Genomic DNA, 22,241 nt, shown 5'->3' on the forward strand with positions numbered 1-22,241 from the left:
ATCTATCTATCTATCTATCTATCTATCTATCTATCTATCTATCTATCTATCTATCTATCTATCTATCTATCTATCTATCTATCTATCTCTGTCTGTCTGTCTATCTATCTATCTATCTATCTATCTATCTATCTATCTATCTATCTATCTATCTATCTATCTGTCTGTCTATCTATCTATCTATCTATCTATCTATCTATCTATCTATCTATCTATCTATCTATCTATCTATCTATCTCTGTCTATCTATCTATCTATCTATCTATCTATCTATCTATCTATCTATCTATCTATCTATCTATCTATCTATCTATCTATCTCTGTCTGTCTATCTATCTATCTGTCTAAGAGGTGCAGGGAACAGGGGATAGATAGAACATAGAATAACATAGAATCTATCTATGTTTTAAAATAAAACATTTAATGGTTTACTTTTGGTAAATGTATTGGACATACTGGCGGGTTGTTTTTACAAGTACAGTTTTTGGATCATCAAAGTTAGGGGGGCAGCTGGGGGGGCAAGGCTCTAGAGTGGGGGGGCACCTGCCCCCCCTTGCCCCCCTGTAGATCCGCCCATGATTCACACACACACACACACACACACACACACACACACACACACACACACACACACACACACACACACACACTACCTTTAAGATTTTTTAAAATGTTTTTGAAGAAGTCTCTTCTGCTCACCAAGGCTGCATTTGTTTGTTTTTTTTTGTTTTTTTGTTGTTGTTTTTTTACAATTTTAAATAACTATTTTATATTTCAATATATTTTAAAATGCAATATATTTCTGTGATTCAAAGATGAGTTTTCAGCATCATTACTCCAGACTTTAGAGTCACAATCCATCAGAAATCTTTTTTTACTTTCTATTTCAGATAAATGCTGTTGTTTAGAACTTTCTATCCATCAAAGAATCCTAAAAAAAAATTGTTTTACACAACTGTGTTCAACACTGATAATAATCATAAATGTTTGTTGATCATCAGATCCTCATATGAGAATGATTAGTGAATTGTCATGTGACACTGAAGACTGGATTAATGATGATAAATTCAGTTTTGATCACAGGAATAAATGACACTTTAATATATATTCACATAGAGAACAGTCACAACAGAACTGTCACAATATTACAGCTTTTTTGTATTTTTAATAACCTAAATGCAGCATTGGTGAGCAGAAGAGACTTCTGTAAAAACATTAAAAAATCTTACTGTTCTCAAACTTTTGACCGGTAGTGTGTTTGTATATTAATCCTGCTGGGATTGAGCTATGAGGAAGTGCAAGTTTACTAATACTTTGTTCAATTTGAATAAATGATTTTGCTTTGCAAGTAATTTTGTGATTCTGCATTTCCTTTCTGCATTTCCTTTTGTAGGTTTTTTTTTTTTAATTGCGTGATATAGGTCTTAAATTTAATTCATAATGGTCTTGAAAAGGTCTTAAAAAGTCTTAAATTTGACTTGGATACCCTGGGGAATGAGTAGGTCTAAGGATTTATTGTAAAATCATTTTAAAAATCTGCTTTTTATCTGCGATATCAATTTCTTAAAGTCTGTCTTTAATATGAAATATGAGCCTCTTATGCATCCACTGTGGGGAAAAAACTCCTGTATATTTAAGAGAAACATATGGATTGTCATATACATTTATTTAGAGAGAAGTATTATTTATCTAATTTGTTACCAAAAAGTTTAATTCATACTGGATGCCAGAGGGCGCCTTCGAGCAGAAACTCCACATTTGCCTCAGTATTCAGGAAGTTTTCAGGAAATCCCTAATGTGAAGCTTAGCTAGCGCTGTAGTCTGAATAAAAGAAAGATAGAAACGCTTTGACTGAGTAAACATGAAGACAATAAACACGACCGCATCAAGATATGGTGTATTTGAGTTCTTCAAGCCTTCTCTGGTATTTTAATAATAATAAAGCAGTGCTGATTGACGTAGACTTTATCACTGTATAGAATACTATCCAATAACTACATTGTCAGCCTCATTCTGTGATAAGAAGCCACGTCAGCTCACAACTTGACCGACTATATGAAATGAGTTAAAACATGTTATTAAACGTATTTTGTTGGTTTATGAACGCTTCACATTACTAGTTTGTTCCAAACTGAGTTTTCAAACGCAAATTATAAGCGACTAACTTTACTTGTGTGTACAGCATTTTGAATGGGAATAAGTCAAAGCAATTTGAAAAAGCACCAAAATGACGGGACGAGCAAGAGAGAGATCAAGAGGCAGAGGTCGTGGTCAGGAGCCTGCTGCTTCTGGCGCGGTGAGTTTATTTATAATTAGTTGAATATGATATATCTTTATTGAAATAAGCTTTTTAGTATTCCAATTCCTCTGCAGCAACCACCATTATCACAAGAGGCTGCAAAGCCAGTTATGCCCACTGCACCTGAAGGACAGCTGGTGGGCAGAGGGAGACCTGCACCTGGAGCGATGTCTGAAGAAGGTAAGTGCAATTAGTGGAAATATATACTGCACTATTATATACTATAACATTCACAAATCCTGTATCTTACTCTTTTCTTTATATCTCCCTGTAGCAATGCTCACGATTTCTGCAGGCTTTCAGCAGGTAAAGATAGGGGAGAGAGGTGGGCGCAGGCGGGATTTCCATGATTCTGGTGTCCACACTCGCCAACTCATGGAACATGTGAAAGAGTGCAAAACAGGTAACACCAAAATGTTAATGAGCATGAATTGATTTTTGCTGTTTTGCAATATGCATCGCGGATACATTGATCTTGAAACATGTATTTCTGAATCGTGAATTATTGATTTCAGTCAATAATCGATTTAAAATGCTAAGAATCTAATTAATCGTGATTCAATAGCGATTCAGTGCTTTAAAATATATAAACATTAAATTGCTACATGCACAAATTCATGGAGATGTTGTGTGGTGTCATTCGCTCTCTCACAGCTCTCTTGCACAGATACATATAAAGAGAACAAAGAGGGCTTTTCTTACTATTCCGTGTAGAAAAGTTAGTTTAGGATTAGCTGGAAAAGTGCTTGACATTCTAGTCTATATTTGCAGCTCCCTAAATACAATGGCAAGCAGTTTTATAGAAGAGGCATTTAGTAGGGGTGTAACGATTCGTTTTAACAACGATACGATTCGTATCACGATTTGAGGTTGTCGATACGATTCAAGGACGATATTGGTTAATTTAGAACGATACGATCCGAAACGATTCAGTGACTTGAAATCGATTCAGTAACTTTTTAGCCAAAAATTGTGTGACTGAAATAATTATCTGGATACTGGTCAGTGCAGGTGAAGTTTCCTAGATTCCTGTTGTTTCTTGTAAGGGAATCCGGTATATCAATTAATTATGGATATAAACAAACAAGTAAACAACAATTAATGGCAAATGCATTCAAATTTTATTTGAATAAAGTGCAACCAACAGTTTAGGTTGAATTAACAGGAAGTTAACCTTTTCTGCTCTCATTTTCAATATTCAATACATATTCAATAAAAGCACAGTAAGTGCAACCAACATTTCAACAGTAGGTTAACCTGCTACTTCTGCTTTTGTTTTCCAACATAAAAATATTACAATATTAATATCAAAAATAAAGTGCAACTAACTTCTCTTCAGGTTTAATTAATAGTAAGTTTACCTGCTACTTTTGCTGTTGTTTTTCAACATTAAAATAATACAAATACAATATTAATATCAAAAATAAAGTGCAACCAACATTTCTTCAGATTGAATAAACTGGCTGAACCTGCTACTACTCTCAGTTTAATAAACAAACAATATTTAACAAAAGATAAAATGTAACCAACTACTCTTCAATGACTCTACAGATTTCTTTTTCAAAAATATCACCATGATCTGACCGCAGAACACTTCTCTGTGCGTTCACTATGTCGCCAGCTGTACTAAAACTCGCTCTGCTGGCACACTGGTGTCAGGAATGCACAGGTAACAAGCAAGGGTTGAAAGTACAGGTAGCTCTTTCTCCTGGTGGCTTGATCATTTCTCGCTCGTTGGCTTCTCCTCTGCCATGCGCCATGCTATGTTTTGTTTTCTCAAGCCCCGTTCACACCGCCAGCGACACGCAGCGACAAAGCGACACGATCCCATTCATTTCAATGAGCGCTGCTGCAGGTGCGTTGCGATGATGTCACAGATAGGCAGACTGAATCGAGTAACGTTTAACGCCTTTATCATTAAAAGTGCTAAGAAAAAACATCCATATAAAGTCTGACGTGCTTAAATCCAATGTGTTATTTCCTATGATCGATACAATCGATTGATTACCTTTTAAAACGATGTTAGATCGATATATGTCGTCCGGAAGGCCAACTTGCCGAGCACAGATTGATGTAGTTAGATCATAGGAAAATAAATCGATACATCGATGTAGTAGATTAGTGTTTCTCAACGGGGGCGGTACCGCCCCCCAGGGGGCGTTCAGAGCACAACGGGGGGCGTTGGAAGCAAGATTCTTGAAAGGGGGGCGTTCAGGTGTTCCTGGGGGGCGTTCACAAGTTTATACCAAAGATCCAGGCAAGACCAAATTAAACATGTATGCTAATTACTTGCAAAATAATGCCTACCACATTATAAAATCTGCCTGTTTAATGCGACGTAAACTATATCGTTTATTTTGCAATGACTAAAGCGCTCAATCCGGTGGTGGCTAGAATCCAGCTCTGACTGGAATCACGCAGCGGAGGAATGGGAAGTTGACAAGCCATTAAAAAAGTATTGACTTAAGAACCACAATAAATCATGTTCATATTCACTCCGGTGATGAATTTTAAAATTATTTAAACTAAATTATATTTGTATAAAGGTAAAACGTTTACATTTTTAGGCATTAATCAATGCAATGCCTAATGCCAAAATGTTTTCTTAAAAGCCCTATTCGCACGGGATTTATTGCCTGGTGACCTCTAGTCATTTGTAATAATTGCGGAGGTTGTTTGTGATCTTAATCCAGTGTGAATCGGCCATGTCTGTAATTTATAAAATTACCCCGCGAATGACCTACCATATTCCGCCGAACACACCCTGTGATAATATTAGTCCTATGCGAATCGCCATCTCTGTGATTTGGCCAGAATTTGGAGGGTCGTATATAAGTTTTACAAGGTTTTTGTTTCCTGTGCGCATTTGTATCCACATTTCGCGAAGAATGAAGGCTGCATTCATAACGCACACCGTTATAAATCCCTGTGCGGCTGTGCACATTATACTTTCACTTTAGAATTAGAGCCAATTTGGGAGCGAATTGCTTGAAAGGTGTGTTCAATATTATTATTAATGAAAAACACAAAAACAGAACAATACAATGTCAAGCTCGCTTAAATGGGTGCTTTTACATTTAGCTTTAATCTTCTGCATTCATATTGTCAGTTCCTCACTCTTGTGATAAATGAAATCTCCTGCTGCTGGTCTGTGCTCAGTTCAGTTTTTAATTGTAACTTCTGTTCTCTAACTGAACTATTTTTATTACTAGGTTATACAAAATCAAAACGACGGTGGAAAAGTGATGTAACCGGTGTAACACCGACTATCGCAACCAGAGGCGAACCAACATTGAGTGGGGGCCCCAGGCAAAATTAATCAATGAGGCCCTATTTAAATTTTTTTTTAATACAGCCTATCTTCGTTATCTAATTTTTTTACAACATACAAAAAGTAGTCAAAACACATAAAACCAATTTAAAAAAAAAAAATGTATAACAAAAATAAAAATACTAAATAAAGTGCTTTTGTTTAATTAACAAAATGTCAATCTTCATCTTCATAAGAGAAGATACAATACAATATCTTCAAAATACAGTACAACCTTCATATTTATAACCAATTGTCACCTTAAAAACGGTGCTTTGTGTGGTGGTGACAGGAACAAGAAATTATCCGACATATAGAAATATGGTTATCATTTTAATCGCTTTATTTTATTAGTTTTATATATAATAATTTATATTAGGCTAATTTAATTAGGCTGCTTAAATATATAAGCTGGGTGCTTGGAAGCGACGCGCACGCTTAAAGCTTGAGAAAAAAAACACCGGCAAAAGAAATGATTATAAATGTGTCAGAAAAAAAAAATAACAAGGAGCCATTTTATATGTTTATTATTAAACTAGTATTTTCTGAGTCAGTGTCGGCTGGAGAGATGAAGTTGACGATGCCGCCTCTCCGCTGCGCCTTGTGGACGCGCCTTTAGAGAGAAATGCACTTTTCATACGGATTACAACCAGAGAATATTTGTTTTCGATTTGAATTTGTTCGTTTAAAAGTAGACATTTCAAGCTTTCAGGCTAGATATAGTTCTCATATATATGTGAGGCAAGAAGCCTTATACGCGTAGTTTCGGTTCATTTATGAGATGCGCTGCAGACGAAAGAACGCGCGCGTCCTGTTTGCTTTCTTTATTGTATCTATTTTTAACTATTTGTTAGAGCGAGCGGCCAAGCCAAACGGATAAGTTCTCTGCTTAACAAATCAAATCAAAGGTGGCGAAAGCATTGCCTCAAAAGGCGGGGCCCCAGGCAAGTGCCTGCCTTGCCTGCCCTATTGCGACGCCTCTGATCGCAACAAGCCTAGATAACATAGCAGCACGCGGTAAGGAACTGTTGTTTTATGATACATCATATAATACAGCTAAATCTATAACGAAAAAACATTTATAAGTAGGCTATTGACATCATATCCGGGAGATAAGTCAGTAAAAACAAATAAAATCACACACTTTGCTTATCCCGTTCGAATGCATCCCGTGGGTAATTTCTAAATCACACGAGGTCCCCAGAAATACTAATCCCGTGCGAATAGGGCTAGTTCACCAAGTAGCCTAATTCACTGGTCAGGCATTATTGTTAACTCGCAAGACTGTAAGGAGAAAATGACAGTTTGACACTGTAATAACATTTAGGTAATGTATTAATTCCGCCGTCACATCTGAGCACAAAACGCTGCGTGGATAGTAGCTTATCAAGATAGTCAAAAAATAATTAATACTACAATAATTTAACGGTTCCTGTGTGTTTATTCTTGCTAGAAGCTTTTGTTTTTATTTTACTGATCATGAACACGAATTAATCATGACAAACCAAATTAGTTTTAATTTGTAGGCTATTAATTAGGCTATAGCCTACCATTGATGAAAACTGATACCAATGAATTTAGGCCTATAATTATAATATTTATTTTATTCATGAAAAATCATGATTATATAATTTATATAATTATTATATATTGAAAGTAGGCCTAAGGTTAATGATTAGAGCCCTGTGAAATCCATTAATAAATAAATAAATAAATAAATACAAATATATATATATATATATATATATATATATATATATATATATATATATATATATATATATATATATATATATATATATATATATATATATATATATATATATATATTTTGTTTTTATTTTTTCATATTCCGCTAATTTTTCCCCCTAATTCCGTCTTAATTTTTCTGGATTCTGTTTTTTGGACTCCATTTTAATGGTTAAATATTTTTTTGTAATAAAAAAAAGCATGTCTAATTAATTTAAATAATGAAACCTATCATTTTAACAAAAATTACATCTTTACGGCCTTATGAAATAGCCTGTTTTCCCCCATCCAATTCCATTTCATTTTTCAAATTCTGTTTTCAAATCAAATGAAGACATTAAATATTAATTTAATTTAAATTTTATTCATATGAAATTAAAGTTTTTTGTCAATGTGCTGCACTGAGCTTTATTGATAAAATTAAATAAAATTAAAACATGGAAGAGAACGTGATAATTCCTTAAAAATATAAGTTTTGATAATATTTTATTATTAGTATTATTGCATTGAGACTTGTCTAAATTTTACTGTACAACAGTAATATATTTCTGTCAAATTAAACCGAACTTTTATTTTGACGGGTGGCCGTTTTCTCAAATTAACGGTAAAACGTGAACAAGAATAGAGGAGAGAGGGAGAAGGAAAACGGTGGTTTTGGGAAACGCAGCCCAGTTCAGTTCGACAAAGGTCATTGGACAGGTTGGCCAACCATGTATGGAGGTGTGTGCAGGAGAGAAGGGGGAGACAATGACTTGTCTGGCAGCATTCAATGCAGAAGGCAGAAGTTTGTTTAATGCAGTTTAAATTTATGTGGCTACATAAAATTAAAATTGATGATAAATCACTATTTCCCTTTGCAGTTTGACTGGCCCATTGGTTACCTGAAACAGTGGCCCATTTTACCTGAAACAGTGGCCCATTTTACCTGAAACAGTGGCCCATTTTACCTGAAACTGCTCATGCAAAAAAAAGTTGGCACAGCTGATCTTTTAAGAACTGTAGGGCTTAAATAATTATATATTTTTTACATAATTTCAACACAAAATTATCAAAAACAGTGATTATTAATCATATTGTATTATTGTCCCAAGCGATTTACCAAAAAGTGGCCCAATTTAGCTGATATCACCCTACAAAAAAGTTATGGATTTAATAATAATATTAATAATAAGGACAATAATATTGTGAATAATATACATATTATTATTATTACAACAGAATAATAATTAGCATACATAGCTCTTTTTTGGTTGGTATGTGTGTGTGTGTGTGTGTGTGTGTGTGTGTGTGTGTGTGTGTGTGTGTGTGTGTGTGTGTGTTTGTGTGTGTGTGTGTGTGTGGAGGGGTGGTGGTGGGGGGGGGGCGTTAAGAAGGGACCTGGATAATGGATAGGGGGCGCTGGCCCAAAAAAGGTTGAGAACCACTGTAGTAGATGAATCGTTACACCCCTAGTTTTTATACTGTACAAACTGTACATTCTATCCCCCTACACTACCCCTAAACCTACATATCACACACACACACACACACACACACACTAACACACACACACACACACACACACACACACACACAGGGCCGTTTGAAGAAATTTGGGGGCCCCAAGCAAAATGGACATAGAGACAGTGCAAATACTGTTGTTGCATATACTGTCCATAAAATTTGAAAACATTTGCAAAAAACACCACTGTATCATTAAAAAAAATTTGTAAACCTTTAACCGTTTTTAAAACATATATAAACATTACATAGATAGACGGACCAGATATTCCTAACACTTTGGGAATACTTAAGGGTTACTAGTTGGTTTGTAAACTGTCTATAAACATTATCTAGATGGTTATTATAAAGTTGCAACAGATGACTATAATACCTTGATAAATAGTTAATAAACAGTACCAGTAAAACATGTGGGCAGTACCAGTAAAACATGTAAACAGTACCAGTCAAACATGTGGGTTGTCCTGATACTGTACTTCAAAATGTAACAGTGTAAAAATTGACACAGAATAAAGTAATTGTTCAAGATCTATTGGTAACTCATAAAAATAATGTCATATTTGCATAAACTGTCACTACCGTATATATCCCGACACTAGCACACAAAGATAAGCTATGAAAAAAATAATGTTCCTCTGCCTCTTTCTGGTTAAATAATGTTTATAATAATTGTTAATATAGCATACTATATTAACTATTCCAGGTTATTTATGCATAGCATAAATAATAGTTAGTATAGCATGCTATGCCACTTTCATCAAAACATATTACAAAGCTATAGCAATCTCATGTAATTTCGTCTGTTCGAAAAAAAAAAGTTGCTCTAACTGTTCGTTACAAGCAGCATTTGCCGTCAGGCAGGTAACGATAGCTAACATAAACATATTTTTGCTAGCCTACCTGCTGCAAACTTACACTTTTTTTGTACAAGACAAGTAGAGCTATTTTATCCAGTGTAATTTATCACATACCACTATCTTGTTTTTTTTCTTATCCTCCTCTTCCTTTCTCTATTTTCTTTTCTGGCTTCCTGAAGCATAAAATTCCGCTTCAAATCCGAGGATGTTTTGTATTTTGCCGCAGCAGAGATCGCGTGGTTGGCTGGCTGCTGTCAGCGACTTCTGAGAGGGGCCCCTTAAGGGGGATCCCGATAACAGTGTCATTGCACTTTACTGCATTGACTATCAATGGGGCGCTCACACAGTTTGTCGTTTCATTTTATTCTTAACCTGTCGCTGTCTTGGGGCCCCAGGCCAGCTCGAGGCCCCAAGCAATTGCTTGGTTTGCCTGCCTTGTCGCGACGGGCCTGGTGTGTATGTGTGTGTGTGTGTGTGTGTGTGTGTGTGTGTGTGTGTGTGTGTCAGTGTCCCTTGATTAGCTGACATGAGACGCATCCACACAGACAGGACACTGACACACACACACACACACACACACACATGTTGGTGCAACAGCATTATGAGGACTCTCCATAGGCGTAATGGTTTTTATACTGTATAAACTGTATATTCTATCCCCCTACACTGCCCCTGCCCCTAAACCTAACCCTCACAGGAGACATTCTGCATTTTTACATTTTTAATAAAACATTGTTTAATATGTTTTTAAAGTGATTTGATTTACGGGGACATTTGAAATGTCCTCATAAACCACCTTGATGTTGTAATACCAGTGTAATACCCATGTCATTATACAAATTTGTGTCCTCATAAATCACATAAACAAGCACACACACACACACACACACACACACACACACACACACACACACACACACACACACACACACACACACACACACACACACACACACACACACACACACACACAGAGAGAGAGAGAGAGAGAGAGAGAGAGAGAGAGAGAGAGAGAGAGAGAGAAACAAGGTTTTTTTTTATCCTGCTTCAAAACTAAGACAATGCTGCCATCGTGTGTTCATTGAGGGAAGGGCAGCACACATTCCCCTTTTTTGTCCTTATTTAATCCCTCGGCATGGCAACACCGTTTGAGATATCCAAAATCCGTTCGCATTTTAGCATCTTCCGTATCTTTGTTTCATGTTGACCGAGTTTGGTGGAGATTGAATAAATCGCCTACGAGGAGAACGTAAAAACTCAGAGCCTGAATTATACCAATATTCACGTTCAAACCAAAATATCTGACTTCCTGTTGGTCGGAGCTAATGACTGTAAATTAGAAAGTTGTCCGGCTCGATGAGGTCAATATATATACTGAGTTTGGTGATTGTAGATGAAACGAAGCCCTTCACTTTTGTCAAAAGGTGGCGCTAGAGAGCCCCTCATCCCCGCCTGTTTCTGAGGCTTTGTCCATGTGTACTGACTGACATCTCTGATGTGTGTGTTAAGTTTCATGCAATTTCAAGCAATTTCAAGCATGCTAAGAGCCTCAGAACAACACTGCTACCTTTTAGTGAGGGGAGGGCAGACAGAGAATAAATATTCAGAAGAAATATATTAAATAAAATAAATATATTGATCTGAAAAATAGTATGATTATTTTAAAGCTATTTGGTTACATTTTAATAAAACATTGTTTTAGTATGTTTTTAAACACACACACATACACGTTGTAATACCAGTGTAATACCCATGTCATTATACAAATTTGTGTCCTCATAAATCACAAACAAGAGAGAGAGAGAGAGAGAGAGAGAGAGAGAGAGAGAAACAAGTTTTTTTTTATCCTGCTTCAAAACTAATACAATGCTGCCATCTTGTGTTCATTGAGGGGAGAGCAGCAGACACAGAGAATTTCTGTTCCCCTTTTTTGTCCTTATTTAATTCCTTGCCATGGAAACACCGTTTGAGATATGCAATATCCGTTCACATTTTAGCATCTTCAGTATCTTTGTTTCATGTTGACCGAGTTTGGTGGAGATTGAATAAATCGCCTACGAGGAGAACGTAAAAACTCAGACCCCGATTTAACCAAAAGTTCACCTTCAAACCAAAATATCTGACTTCCTGTTGGTCGGAGCTAATGACTGTAAATTAGAAAGTTGTCCGGCTCGATGAGGTCAATATATATACTGAGTTTGGTGATTGTAGATGAAACGAAGCCCTTCACTTTTGTCAAAAGGTGGCGCTAGAGAGGCCCTCATCCCCGCCCGTTTCTGAGGCTTTGTCCATGTGTACTGACTGACATCTCTGATGTGTGTGTTGAGTTTCAAGCAGTTTCAAGCAATTTCAAGCATGCTAAGAGCCTCAGAACAGCCAAAAGATTATTAAACTTTGACACGTTGCCATGGCAACAGTATTTGAAATTTCAGGAATCCATTTCATACGTCTCTATCTGTCATGTTTTCACATTATACTGATGAAGTTTGAAATAAATCTAGTGAAAATAAGATGGTGATTCAAAGCATTTTTGAAAGTGACACACTTCCTGCTGCCAGTTGGTGGCGCTATAACTTTGACTCACAAAAGTCATATCCATGTGATCGGCCTCTTACAACGAACACACAGCTGAAGTTTCATCCAAACCAGTCAATGTTTGCACAAGTTAAAACACACTTCCTGTTTCCCTTTTCTCGCCATAAATTCGTTGCATCGCCACGGCCAGACTTTTCGAGATATCAAAAATCCGCTCGCAATTTAGCATCCTGGATATGTTCACTTAATGCTGACCGAGTTTGGCAATGATCGAAACAATGGCCTCGGAGGAGTATATTAAATTCCAGAGCATGCGTTTTCCGAACAACCCATAATAGCTCACTTCCTGTAGGGCTGACGCATAACTTAGAGCACGAAAGTTGTTCGGCCCGATGAGATCTATATGTGTACCGAGTTTCATACATGTACGTGCAAGTGTGTTTGATATATGGACCAAGTTTTCAGACCCCACTTTAGGGGGCGCTGTCGAGCCCCCCTGCCACGCCCGGGTACCAGCTTCAGCCCGGCTCTGATGGCCGCGCATTCCGACGCCCGTGCGAAGTTTCAAGAGTTTTCGAGCATGTTAAGTGCCCCAAAAGTACCCGAGAAGTCGAAAAAAAAAATAAAAAATAAAAAAAAAACAAAGAATTAAAGCTGCGAGCAGCGATGACGGGCCCAAGCCGGTGGCACCGCCACCCCGGTGGCATCAGTTTAACTGTGCACGGCAGGCAATAGGCATTTAAAATGGGAAAACATAAAAGGACTATGTCAAAGTCATCTGAATTCACCACATTAACTGCAGCAGTTGGTGCTGCTATGACATCAAACCACAACAGCCACATCTATGAGATCAATTAAATTTATATGAATTTCATGTCAGATTATTTCAAAGGTCAAATTGGAATGAGTTCAGAATACCATTCGAATGCTGATGTTGTTTTATTCTAACACTTCTCTTCATGTGTTTTTGAGCTACCTTAGCTACCGTTTGTGCACCAATCTTATGCACCATAAAACATGCTTTCATTTCAATATGGGTGGTCCAATAAATTTCTTTTAATAAAAAATTTATAAATGGAGCCAAATCACAGAAACTGCAAAGATGATTTTAATATCAGTGTCAGGTAAGAGTAAGATGCGTGTCTACATTTTATGGAAGTTTATTATAAATAGCCACTTTTATAAAATCATGTGAAATTTATGTTTTAATACATTTATATTATATCAGTAAATAATTAATTTAAAGACATGTGCATCATACGTGATCTTGGCAAACACATCACATGACGTTTTTATTTCAAGTGATAGTTATTTGTGATAGCCTATATGAAAGGGTTAAATTATGATCAAGAGAGAAAGTCACACACACACACACACACACACACACACACACACACACACACACAAACACACACAAACACAATGATAGAGTGAGAGTGAGGGGGAGGGTAAGGACTGAGAGAAAGGCACACACACAAACTCACAGGGTGAGAGAGAGACCCCCCCCCCCACACACACACACACACACAGATAGAGAGGGGGAAGGGGAAAGACAGGCAGATGGCATTCCATAGACTTAATGGTTTGTATACTGTAAAAACTGTACATTCTATCCCCCTACACTACCCCTAAGCCTACATATCGCACACACACACACACACACACATACACACACACACACACACACACACACACACACACACACACACACACACACACACACACACACACACACACACACACACACACACACACACACACACACACACACACACACACACACACACACACACACTACCCCTAAACCTACCATCACAGAAAACATTCTGCATTTTTACATTTTTATTAAAAAATTGTTTAATATGCTGTTAAAGCTATTTTGATTTACGGGGACACATGAAATGTCTTCATAAACCATGATTATGTTGTAATAAACACCCCTCCACCTATATATGTTATATATATATTATGTTATATATACCATGATTATATCCTAAAATAATAAATGTTATATTTACCCATGGCCTTCCCTGTTATACAGAAATGTAATAGTTATCAAACCTTCCTTAACTGCATAAATAATAAATGAAATATAGATGAATCATCATTAAAGCTACAATTTTCTCTATTCCCGTTGTTCTTTGATGAACATTAATGACAGGCATCATCAGTGCTCCTGTCACTTTAAGAACAACCGCGGATCTCACGCGCGGTCCCGCGCATCTCATTTCCTCACAACTCTTTAAAGTTCATTTAAGACGTTATTTAACTAATTTAAGACTCTAATATGAGAATACTCAAAATCCTCTGTGTTATTGTTTGTTCAAGAGCAAAAGAGAACTCGATGTGAGCAGGAAACTGACGCGAGTCTATCTATGCGTCGAGTGTGTGTGTGTGTGTGTGTGTCAGTGTCCCTTGATTAGCTGACATGAGACGCATCAACACAGATAGGACACTGACAGACACACACACACACACACACACACACACACACACACACACACACACACACACACACACACACACACACACACACACACACACACACACCGCAGCATAGCCATACAGTTTAAGTTCACCCACACTATATATTAATAAAAAGGTTTACAGTGCAAATACTGTTGTTGCAAATACTGTGCATAAAATTTGAAAACATTTGCAAAAAACACCACTGTATCATTACATTTTTTTTTAAACCTTTAAGTAACCATTTTTTAAACATCTATAAACATTACATTTACATAGATAGACGGACCAGATATTCCTAACACTTTGGGAATACTTTAGGGTTACTAGTTGTTTTGTAAACTGTCTATAAACATTATCTGGATGGTTATTGTAAAGTTGCAACCGATGACTATAATACCTTGTTAAATAGTTTAATAAACAGTACCAGTAAAACGTGGGCAGTACCAGTAAAACATGTAAACAGTACCAGTCAAACATGTGGGTTGTCCTGATACTGTACTTCAAAATGTAATAGTGTAAAAATTGCCACAGAATAAAGTAATTGTTCAAGATCTATTGGTAATTCATAAAAATAATGTCATATTTGCATAAACTGTCACTACCGTATATCCCGACACTAGCACATTAAGATAAGCTATGAAAAAAATCATGTTCCTCTGCCTCTTTCTGGTTAAATAATGTTTATAATAATTGTTAATATAGCATGCTATATTAACTATTCCAGGTTATTTATGCATAGCATAAATAATAGTTAGTATAGCATGCTATGCCACTTTCATCAAAACATATTACAAAGCTATAGCAATCTCATGTCATTCCGTCTGTTCGAAAAAAAAGTTGCACTAACTGTTCGTTACAAGCAGCATTTGCCGTCAGGCAGGTAACGATAGCTAACATAAACATATTTTTGCTAGCCTACCTGCTGCAAACTTACACTTTTTTTGTACAAGACAAGTAGAGCTATTTTATCCAGTGTAATTTATCACATACCACTATCTTGTTTTTTCTTATCCTCCTCTTCCTTTCTCTTTTTTCTTTTCTGGCTTCCTGAAGCATAAAATTCCGCTTCAAATCCGAAGATTTTGTATTTTGCCGCAGCAGAGATCGCGTTGTTGGCTGGCTGCTGTCAGCGACTTCTGAGAGGGGGCCCTTAAGGGGGATCCCGATAACAGTGTCATTGCACTTTACTGCATTGACTATCAATGGGGCGCTCACACAGTTTGTCGTTTCATTTTATTCTTAACCTGTCGCTGTCTTGGTGCCCCAGGCCAGCTCGAGGCCCCAAGCAATTGCTTGGTTTGCCTGCCTTGTCGCGACGGGCCTGCACACACACACACACACACACACACACACAGACAGGACACTGACACACACACACACACACACACACACACACACACACACAGGACATTGGCATACAGCGTGTTCTCTTGTGTCTTGTCGCGCTTGGAAGCATTTACATGAATAGGAGCGTGATCATGTAACGCTAAGCAAAAATGGATATAAAAACGGACGCTGCGTTATTTGCGTTAAATATTTTTAATGCGTTAAGCTTCCGTTTCACGTTGACCGAGTTTGGTGGAGATTGAATAAATCGCCTACGAGGAGAACGTAAAAACTCAGAAACTGAATTATACAAATATTCACGTTCAAACAAACTTTCTGTGAAAAAAGACACTTATAAACAGACACTTGTAGAAAATAATGTGAATTTTTTTTTTTTATATAAATTTGAACTATGTCAGTAAATAATGAATTTAAAGACAAATGTGTCAAAAGTGATCTTTGCAAACACAGCACATGACCTTCTGTAAAGCACATGTATAGAAAACACACTCACACTCTGTTTTAAAAAAGAGTTCTGTCTGAATGAGTACATGAAATCACGGCTGTCAGGTGAAAAGAATTGTAACTCAAATGTCATTTAGAAAATTAGTCCTGTAGTGATATAGTGTCATAGTTCATGTCCACATTAACCACTACGTTGTAATATCAGTGTAATACCCATGTCATCATACACATTTGTGTCCTCATGAATCACATTAACAAGCACACATACAGAGAAAGGGAGTTTCAAAAATAATACAACACTGCCCCCTTTTGGTGATAGAGGGGAGGGCACACAAACAGCCAAAAACATTATTAAACTTTGACATGTTGCCATGGCAGCATTATTTGAAATATCAGGAATTCATTCATATGTCTCTATCTGTCATGTGTTCACATTATACTGCTGAAGTTTGAAGTCAATCGTGTGAAAATAAGATGGTGATTCAAAGCATTTTTGAAAGTGACACACTTCCTGCTGCCAGTTGGTGGCGCTATAACTTTGACTCACAAAAGTCATATCCATGTGATCGGCCTCTTACAACGAACACACAGCTGAAGTTTCATCCAAATCAGTCAATGTTTGCACAAGTTATTACACACTTCCTGTTTACCTTTTCTCGCCATAAATTCGTTGCTTCGCCACGGCCAAACCGTTTAAGATATCAAAAATGCGTTCGCAATTTAGCATCCTCTGTGTCTTGACTTCATGCTGACCGAGTTTGGCACTGATTGAAACAATGGCCTCGGAGGAGTATATTAAATTCCAGAGCATGTGTTTTCAGAACAACCCATATTAGCTCACTTCCTGTTGGGCTGACTCGTAACTTAGAGCACGAAAGTTGTTCGGCCTGATGAGATCTATATGTGTACCGAGTTTCATACATGTACGTGCAAGTGTGTTTGATATATAGACCAAGTTTTCAGACACCACTTTAGGGGGCGCTGTCGAGCCCCCCTGCCACGCCCGGGTACCAGCTTCAGCCCGGCTCTGATGGCCGCGCATTCCGATGTGTGTGCAAAGTTTCAAGAGTTTTTGAGCATGGTAAGGGCCCCAAAAGTGCCCGAGAAGTCGATAAAATAATAATAATAATAATAATTAAAGCTGCGAGCAGCGATGACGGGCCCAAGCCGGTGGCACCGCTACGCCGCTGGCATCAGCATAACTGTGCACGGCACGCAATATGCATTTAAGAAGGAGAGCATTTTAAAAATCACTCGAATATGCCACATTTACTGCAACAGCTGGTGCCAATATGACCATAAGCCACACCCATGATGTAATTTAAATATAGATGAATTGTAATGTCATAGGATCACATATAGGACCACATCTATGAGATCAATTACATTTAAATTAATTTCATGTCAGATGATGTCAAAGGTCAAATCATAATGAGTTCAGAATACCATATATTACATGTAGTAATTTACATGATTTATACTTTATTTGTGGGAACACTTGTATATATAATTTGTAGTTAGTTTAAATGTAATGAAACTATTACATTCTATGTAGTTGGTACAAAATAACAAGGACACAGTAGGGAATTGAACCCCATCCCAGTAAACCAGGAGTACCATTACCAATGTCTTTTGCTTTTTGAAACTACATAGATGGTAAAGCAAAACCTGCATTTGCAACAACATAAGAGTGGAAACACTATATTATGTAGGATAGGAGATAAATTATGATTTAAATGTCATAAAATTGAAAGGCACAGTTAAAGGGTTAGTTCACCCAAAAATGAAATTTCTTCCATTAATGACTCACCCCAATGTTGTTCCACACCCGTAAGACCTCCGTTCATCCTCGGAACACAGTTTAAGATATTTTAGATTTAGTCCGAGGGCTTTCAGTCCTTTGAATGTAAATGTAAGCACACTTTGCTGTCCACGTCCAGAAAGGTAATGAAAACATCATCAAAGTAGTCCATATGTGACATCATTTGGTTAGTTAGACTCTTTTGAAGCGTCGATAATACATTTTGGTCCAAAAATTACAAAAACTAAGACTTTATTAAGCATTGTCTTCTCTTCCGGTTTAGTTTGAATTGAATTTCAAAAGAGTCTAACTACCAAATGATGTCACATATGGACTACTTTGATGATGTTTTCATTACCTTTCTGGACATGGACAGCAAAGTGTGCTTACATTTACATTCAAAGGACTGAAAGCCCTCGGACTAAATCTAAAATATCTTAAACTGTGTTCCGAGGATGAACGGAGGTCTTACGGGTGTGGAACAACATTGGGGTGAGTCATTAATGGAAGAAATTTCATTTTTGGGTGAACTAACCCTTTAAGGGTCAACAGTAAAGTTTAATTACAAATTATAAACTGTATGTTTTCTATGTATGCATAAAGGCATTATAAATGATTAGCCTTAGTAATTCAGAGATACAAAAGTAACTAAATTGTGGTTGAATGTAATACTTTCATCTTATGATATACATGATAAATTAAATAGTACCATATTTATTTGAAATGTATTTAGTTATAGTAATTTCTTGTATTTGTTTAATAATTGTTTTTGTATGTGTAACAGCAGTTGTTAGCTGTCTTTGATCTTTGTATTGACTGTATTACAATTTAAGTTTAAGCATAAGAGACTATTTGTTAATGGTGTAAAATTAGTTATTTAACAGATATAATTATCAGATCTAATGTTAAATAACTGTTAATGGAGATAAATATGAAACATTTTCTAAATGTAAATGTTGTTGCAATGCAGGAAAAAAAAACCAAATTTTGAAATTAAATTTGATTATGGAAGGTTATAGGTTTGAAATTATATTTGATTATGAGAGTTTATAAAGGTTAATTACAGTTATAGTGTAAGGATGCAAATTCTGTTTGATTCCTTTGTAAAACAAATCTGTTTCACATGTTATACTTACATTTTTACCTAACAGTGAATAATTAGTGCAATAAAGCTATTGTGACAGGGATGTGAATCCTCTCTCCAACGCCTTTGCAGTCAAGGCTTGTTAAGAAGTAAAAGTTTAATTTCTATCATGCAGTAAAGATGCACTGCAATACAGCTATATTTGGCTTAACAGAGATAAAGTAGCAACATGGATGGGAATTCTCTCTCCATCTTCTTCAGCAAACAAGGCTGAACAGTAAATCCTACAAATAGTCAAATTCCAAACATTACACTGAGCAGAACAGTGTGACTCATATGGCATAACACACGACCATATACGCAAACCCATTGGTCTAAGGCTGTCAAAGCCCCACTGTAGTCGTTAATGCTGATGCAGTGGCAATGGTTTAGTATAACATATAACTACAACACAACCATATACGGAAACCCATTGGTCTAAGGCTGTCAAAGCCCCACTGTAGTCGTTAATGCTGATGCAGTGGCAATGGTTTAGTATAACATATAACTACAACACAACCATATACGGAAACCCATTGGTCTAAGGCTGTCAAAGCCCCACTGTAGTCGTTAATGCTGATGCAGTGGCAATGGTTTAGTATAACATATAACTACAACACAACCATATACGGAAACCCATTGGTCTAAGGCTGTCAAAGCCCCACTGTAGTCGTTAATGCTGATGCAGTGGCAATGGTTTAGTATAACATATAACTACAACACAACCATATACGCAAACCCATTGGACTAAGGCTGTCAAAGCCCCACTGTAGTCGTTAATGCTGATGCAGTGGCAATGGTTTCGTATGGGATATAATTGCAACACACAACAATACACATATACCACAAAAAGTCATTTATGCAAAACAAGTACAAAGGATTATAATAATTTGATAACTATGTTAGACACTTGACTGAAGGCACAAATCTGGATGAGAGATGTAGATGTGTCCCTGTGTGCTTTTTAGTTGTTGTTGTGGTGATCAGTTGCATGTATCTTTTAGAGATAAATAGTTCCAAAACAGTTGTTTCCTGTGCATAGGGCAGTTAGAGATAAGCTCTGTCCTAATGATTCGTGTGTCTTTCACTAGGTAAGCAAATCTGTACATAACCAATGAACTATGTATATTTAGAATACCCTGAGGAGACCAGTGTCATTGTGTAAATGTGTGTAAAAGTAATATTGCATCCATAAGCTATATTTGTCCAACACATTTAAACTTGTAAGCCTTGAAATGAACACAAAACTCCCTCATGTGTGCTAAAGTAAACTGGCACAATATTTGTGTGCACTGAAAACTCTTCAATGTTCTTCACATATACATGGTCAATTAAGGTTCCTTTTTCAGTTGTTGGCTGTTTAACAAGTTGAATAAAACCCCGAACTGACATGAAAGAGCACATTGATTTTGATTTCAATGCATCATTATTAAAGTCCCCTATTAGTACAATTTTATTGCATATTGAAGACATTAAATCAATCAATGTATCTACATTTTCTTGGAAAATGGACAAAGGATATGTTGGGGGTCTATAAACAACTGCAAGCAATATGCCAATTTCAGTGAAGTGTGTCAGCATATATTCCAAATTAAGATTTGGGAATGTAATAGTAGTGTTTTCCACACCACATACTGTGTATAAGCCAACACCACCGTGTTGTTGAGCTTTTAGATCACTGAAAAGAGGACAATTGCTGGTGTATGCTGCAGATCGAGAAAGACCCACAAAATTATAATTGTCTAAGTGCACATCGTCTGTATGATGGCAAGCAGGTAACCATGTTTCAGTTAAACCTATACACGTGGGTTGTAAATGTTGAACGCAAACCATCAAATCCTGTTTATGACATCGCAAACTCTGTACATTTAACAAAAAGACTGAAAAAGAATGATTTTGTTGTGTAAAATTGATATCATCGCGTGTCATAAAACATGACATTTCATTAATCGCCTCAAAGACTTTCTCATTACAATAAATGCTTTTTTCATTAAAGTCTTTAATTGTCAAACCAGACAAACTTCTTACTCGACTTAATGCTACATATGCCTGGCCAGCAGTAAAAACTCGTTTTAAACTAACAACCGCACTATCGACAGTTAAACCCTGCACTTTATGAACAGTGCACGCCCATGCTAATTTTAAAGGAAACTGGCGACGAAGTCCACCTTTTGTAGTAACAGTTTCCTCCTCTACATATATTGGTGTAGACTCAGACAATCTTGCTGGCTCAGACAAACGCTGCTTACGTCTTTTCAAGCCCACAATACTATCATCAAAACGGACGTACACAGTTTCAGGTAATTTATTTTTATCTGAACGTGCAATGTGTGTAACTGTACCACATACACCATTAACTAGTCCATCATCGACGTCAAGATTTTTAATTAACATGACTCGTGCATTTATGCCTATGAGCAACTTTGCTGGCAAGCACGTATTGTAAACTTTTAAATGATGACCAGCAAGCAATGCCAATTTTCCAGTCTGTTTACTACGTGCAAAATCTTCAGCCTCTATAGTTTCTACGTCTGCGCAGATTTGTATTAATTGCTCTAGGTTATGCTCATGAACTTCATCATTTGTAGAAAAAATATGTAAAGAGTCATTATTTAGATCGTTGTCACACCTTGATAGTATTTCAAAATCTTCTTTTCTTAGCGGCGATGTTCTGCTTTTCTTTCTTAATCGATTTAATAATTCAGCAAATGTGCTGTCCTGTTGCCTAACAACCTGTGTTAACTCTACAACACTAAAATAATTCATCCATAAATCTACTCCTGGTACATCCACAAAGAGAGGTTTAC

General features: G+C 36.7%; 1 protein-coding gene across 1 annotated transcript in view; it reads left to right on the forward strand.

Annotated features, from left to right (window-relative positions):
* Positions 1-1,778: 1,778 nt before the first annotated feature.
* Positions 1,779-22,241, forward strand: part of LOC307132139 (piwi-like protein 1) — a gene marked incomplete at its 3' end in the record, with an annotated part of 42,455 nt that continues 21,992 nt past the window's right edge. Inside the window, exons 1-4 of the mRNA XM_079826304.1 lie at positions 1,779-1,924; positions 2,183-2,296; positions 2,374-2,479; positions 2,574-2,702. Of these exons, the coding sequence (XP_079682430.1) occupies positions 2,228-2,296; positions 2,374-2,479; positions 2,574-2,702 (304 nt within the window). The 5' untranslated portion in view covers positions 1,779-1,924; positions 2,183-2,227. The remainder of the gene's footprint in view (positions 1,925-2,182; positions 2,297-2,373; positions 2,480-2,573; positions 2,703-22,241) is intronic.

The sequence above is a fragment of the Gobio gobio genome, assembly GCF_949357685.1.
Source record: "Gobio gobio genome assembly, chromosome: 10".
Lineage (NCBI taxonomy): Eukaryota > Metazoa > Chordata > Actinopteri > Cypriniformes > Gobionidae > Gobio > Gobio gobio.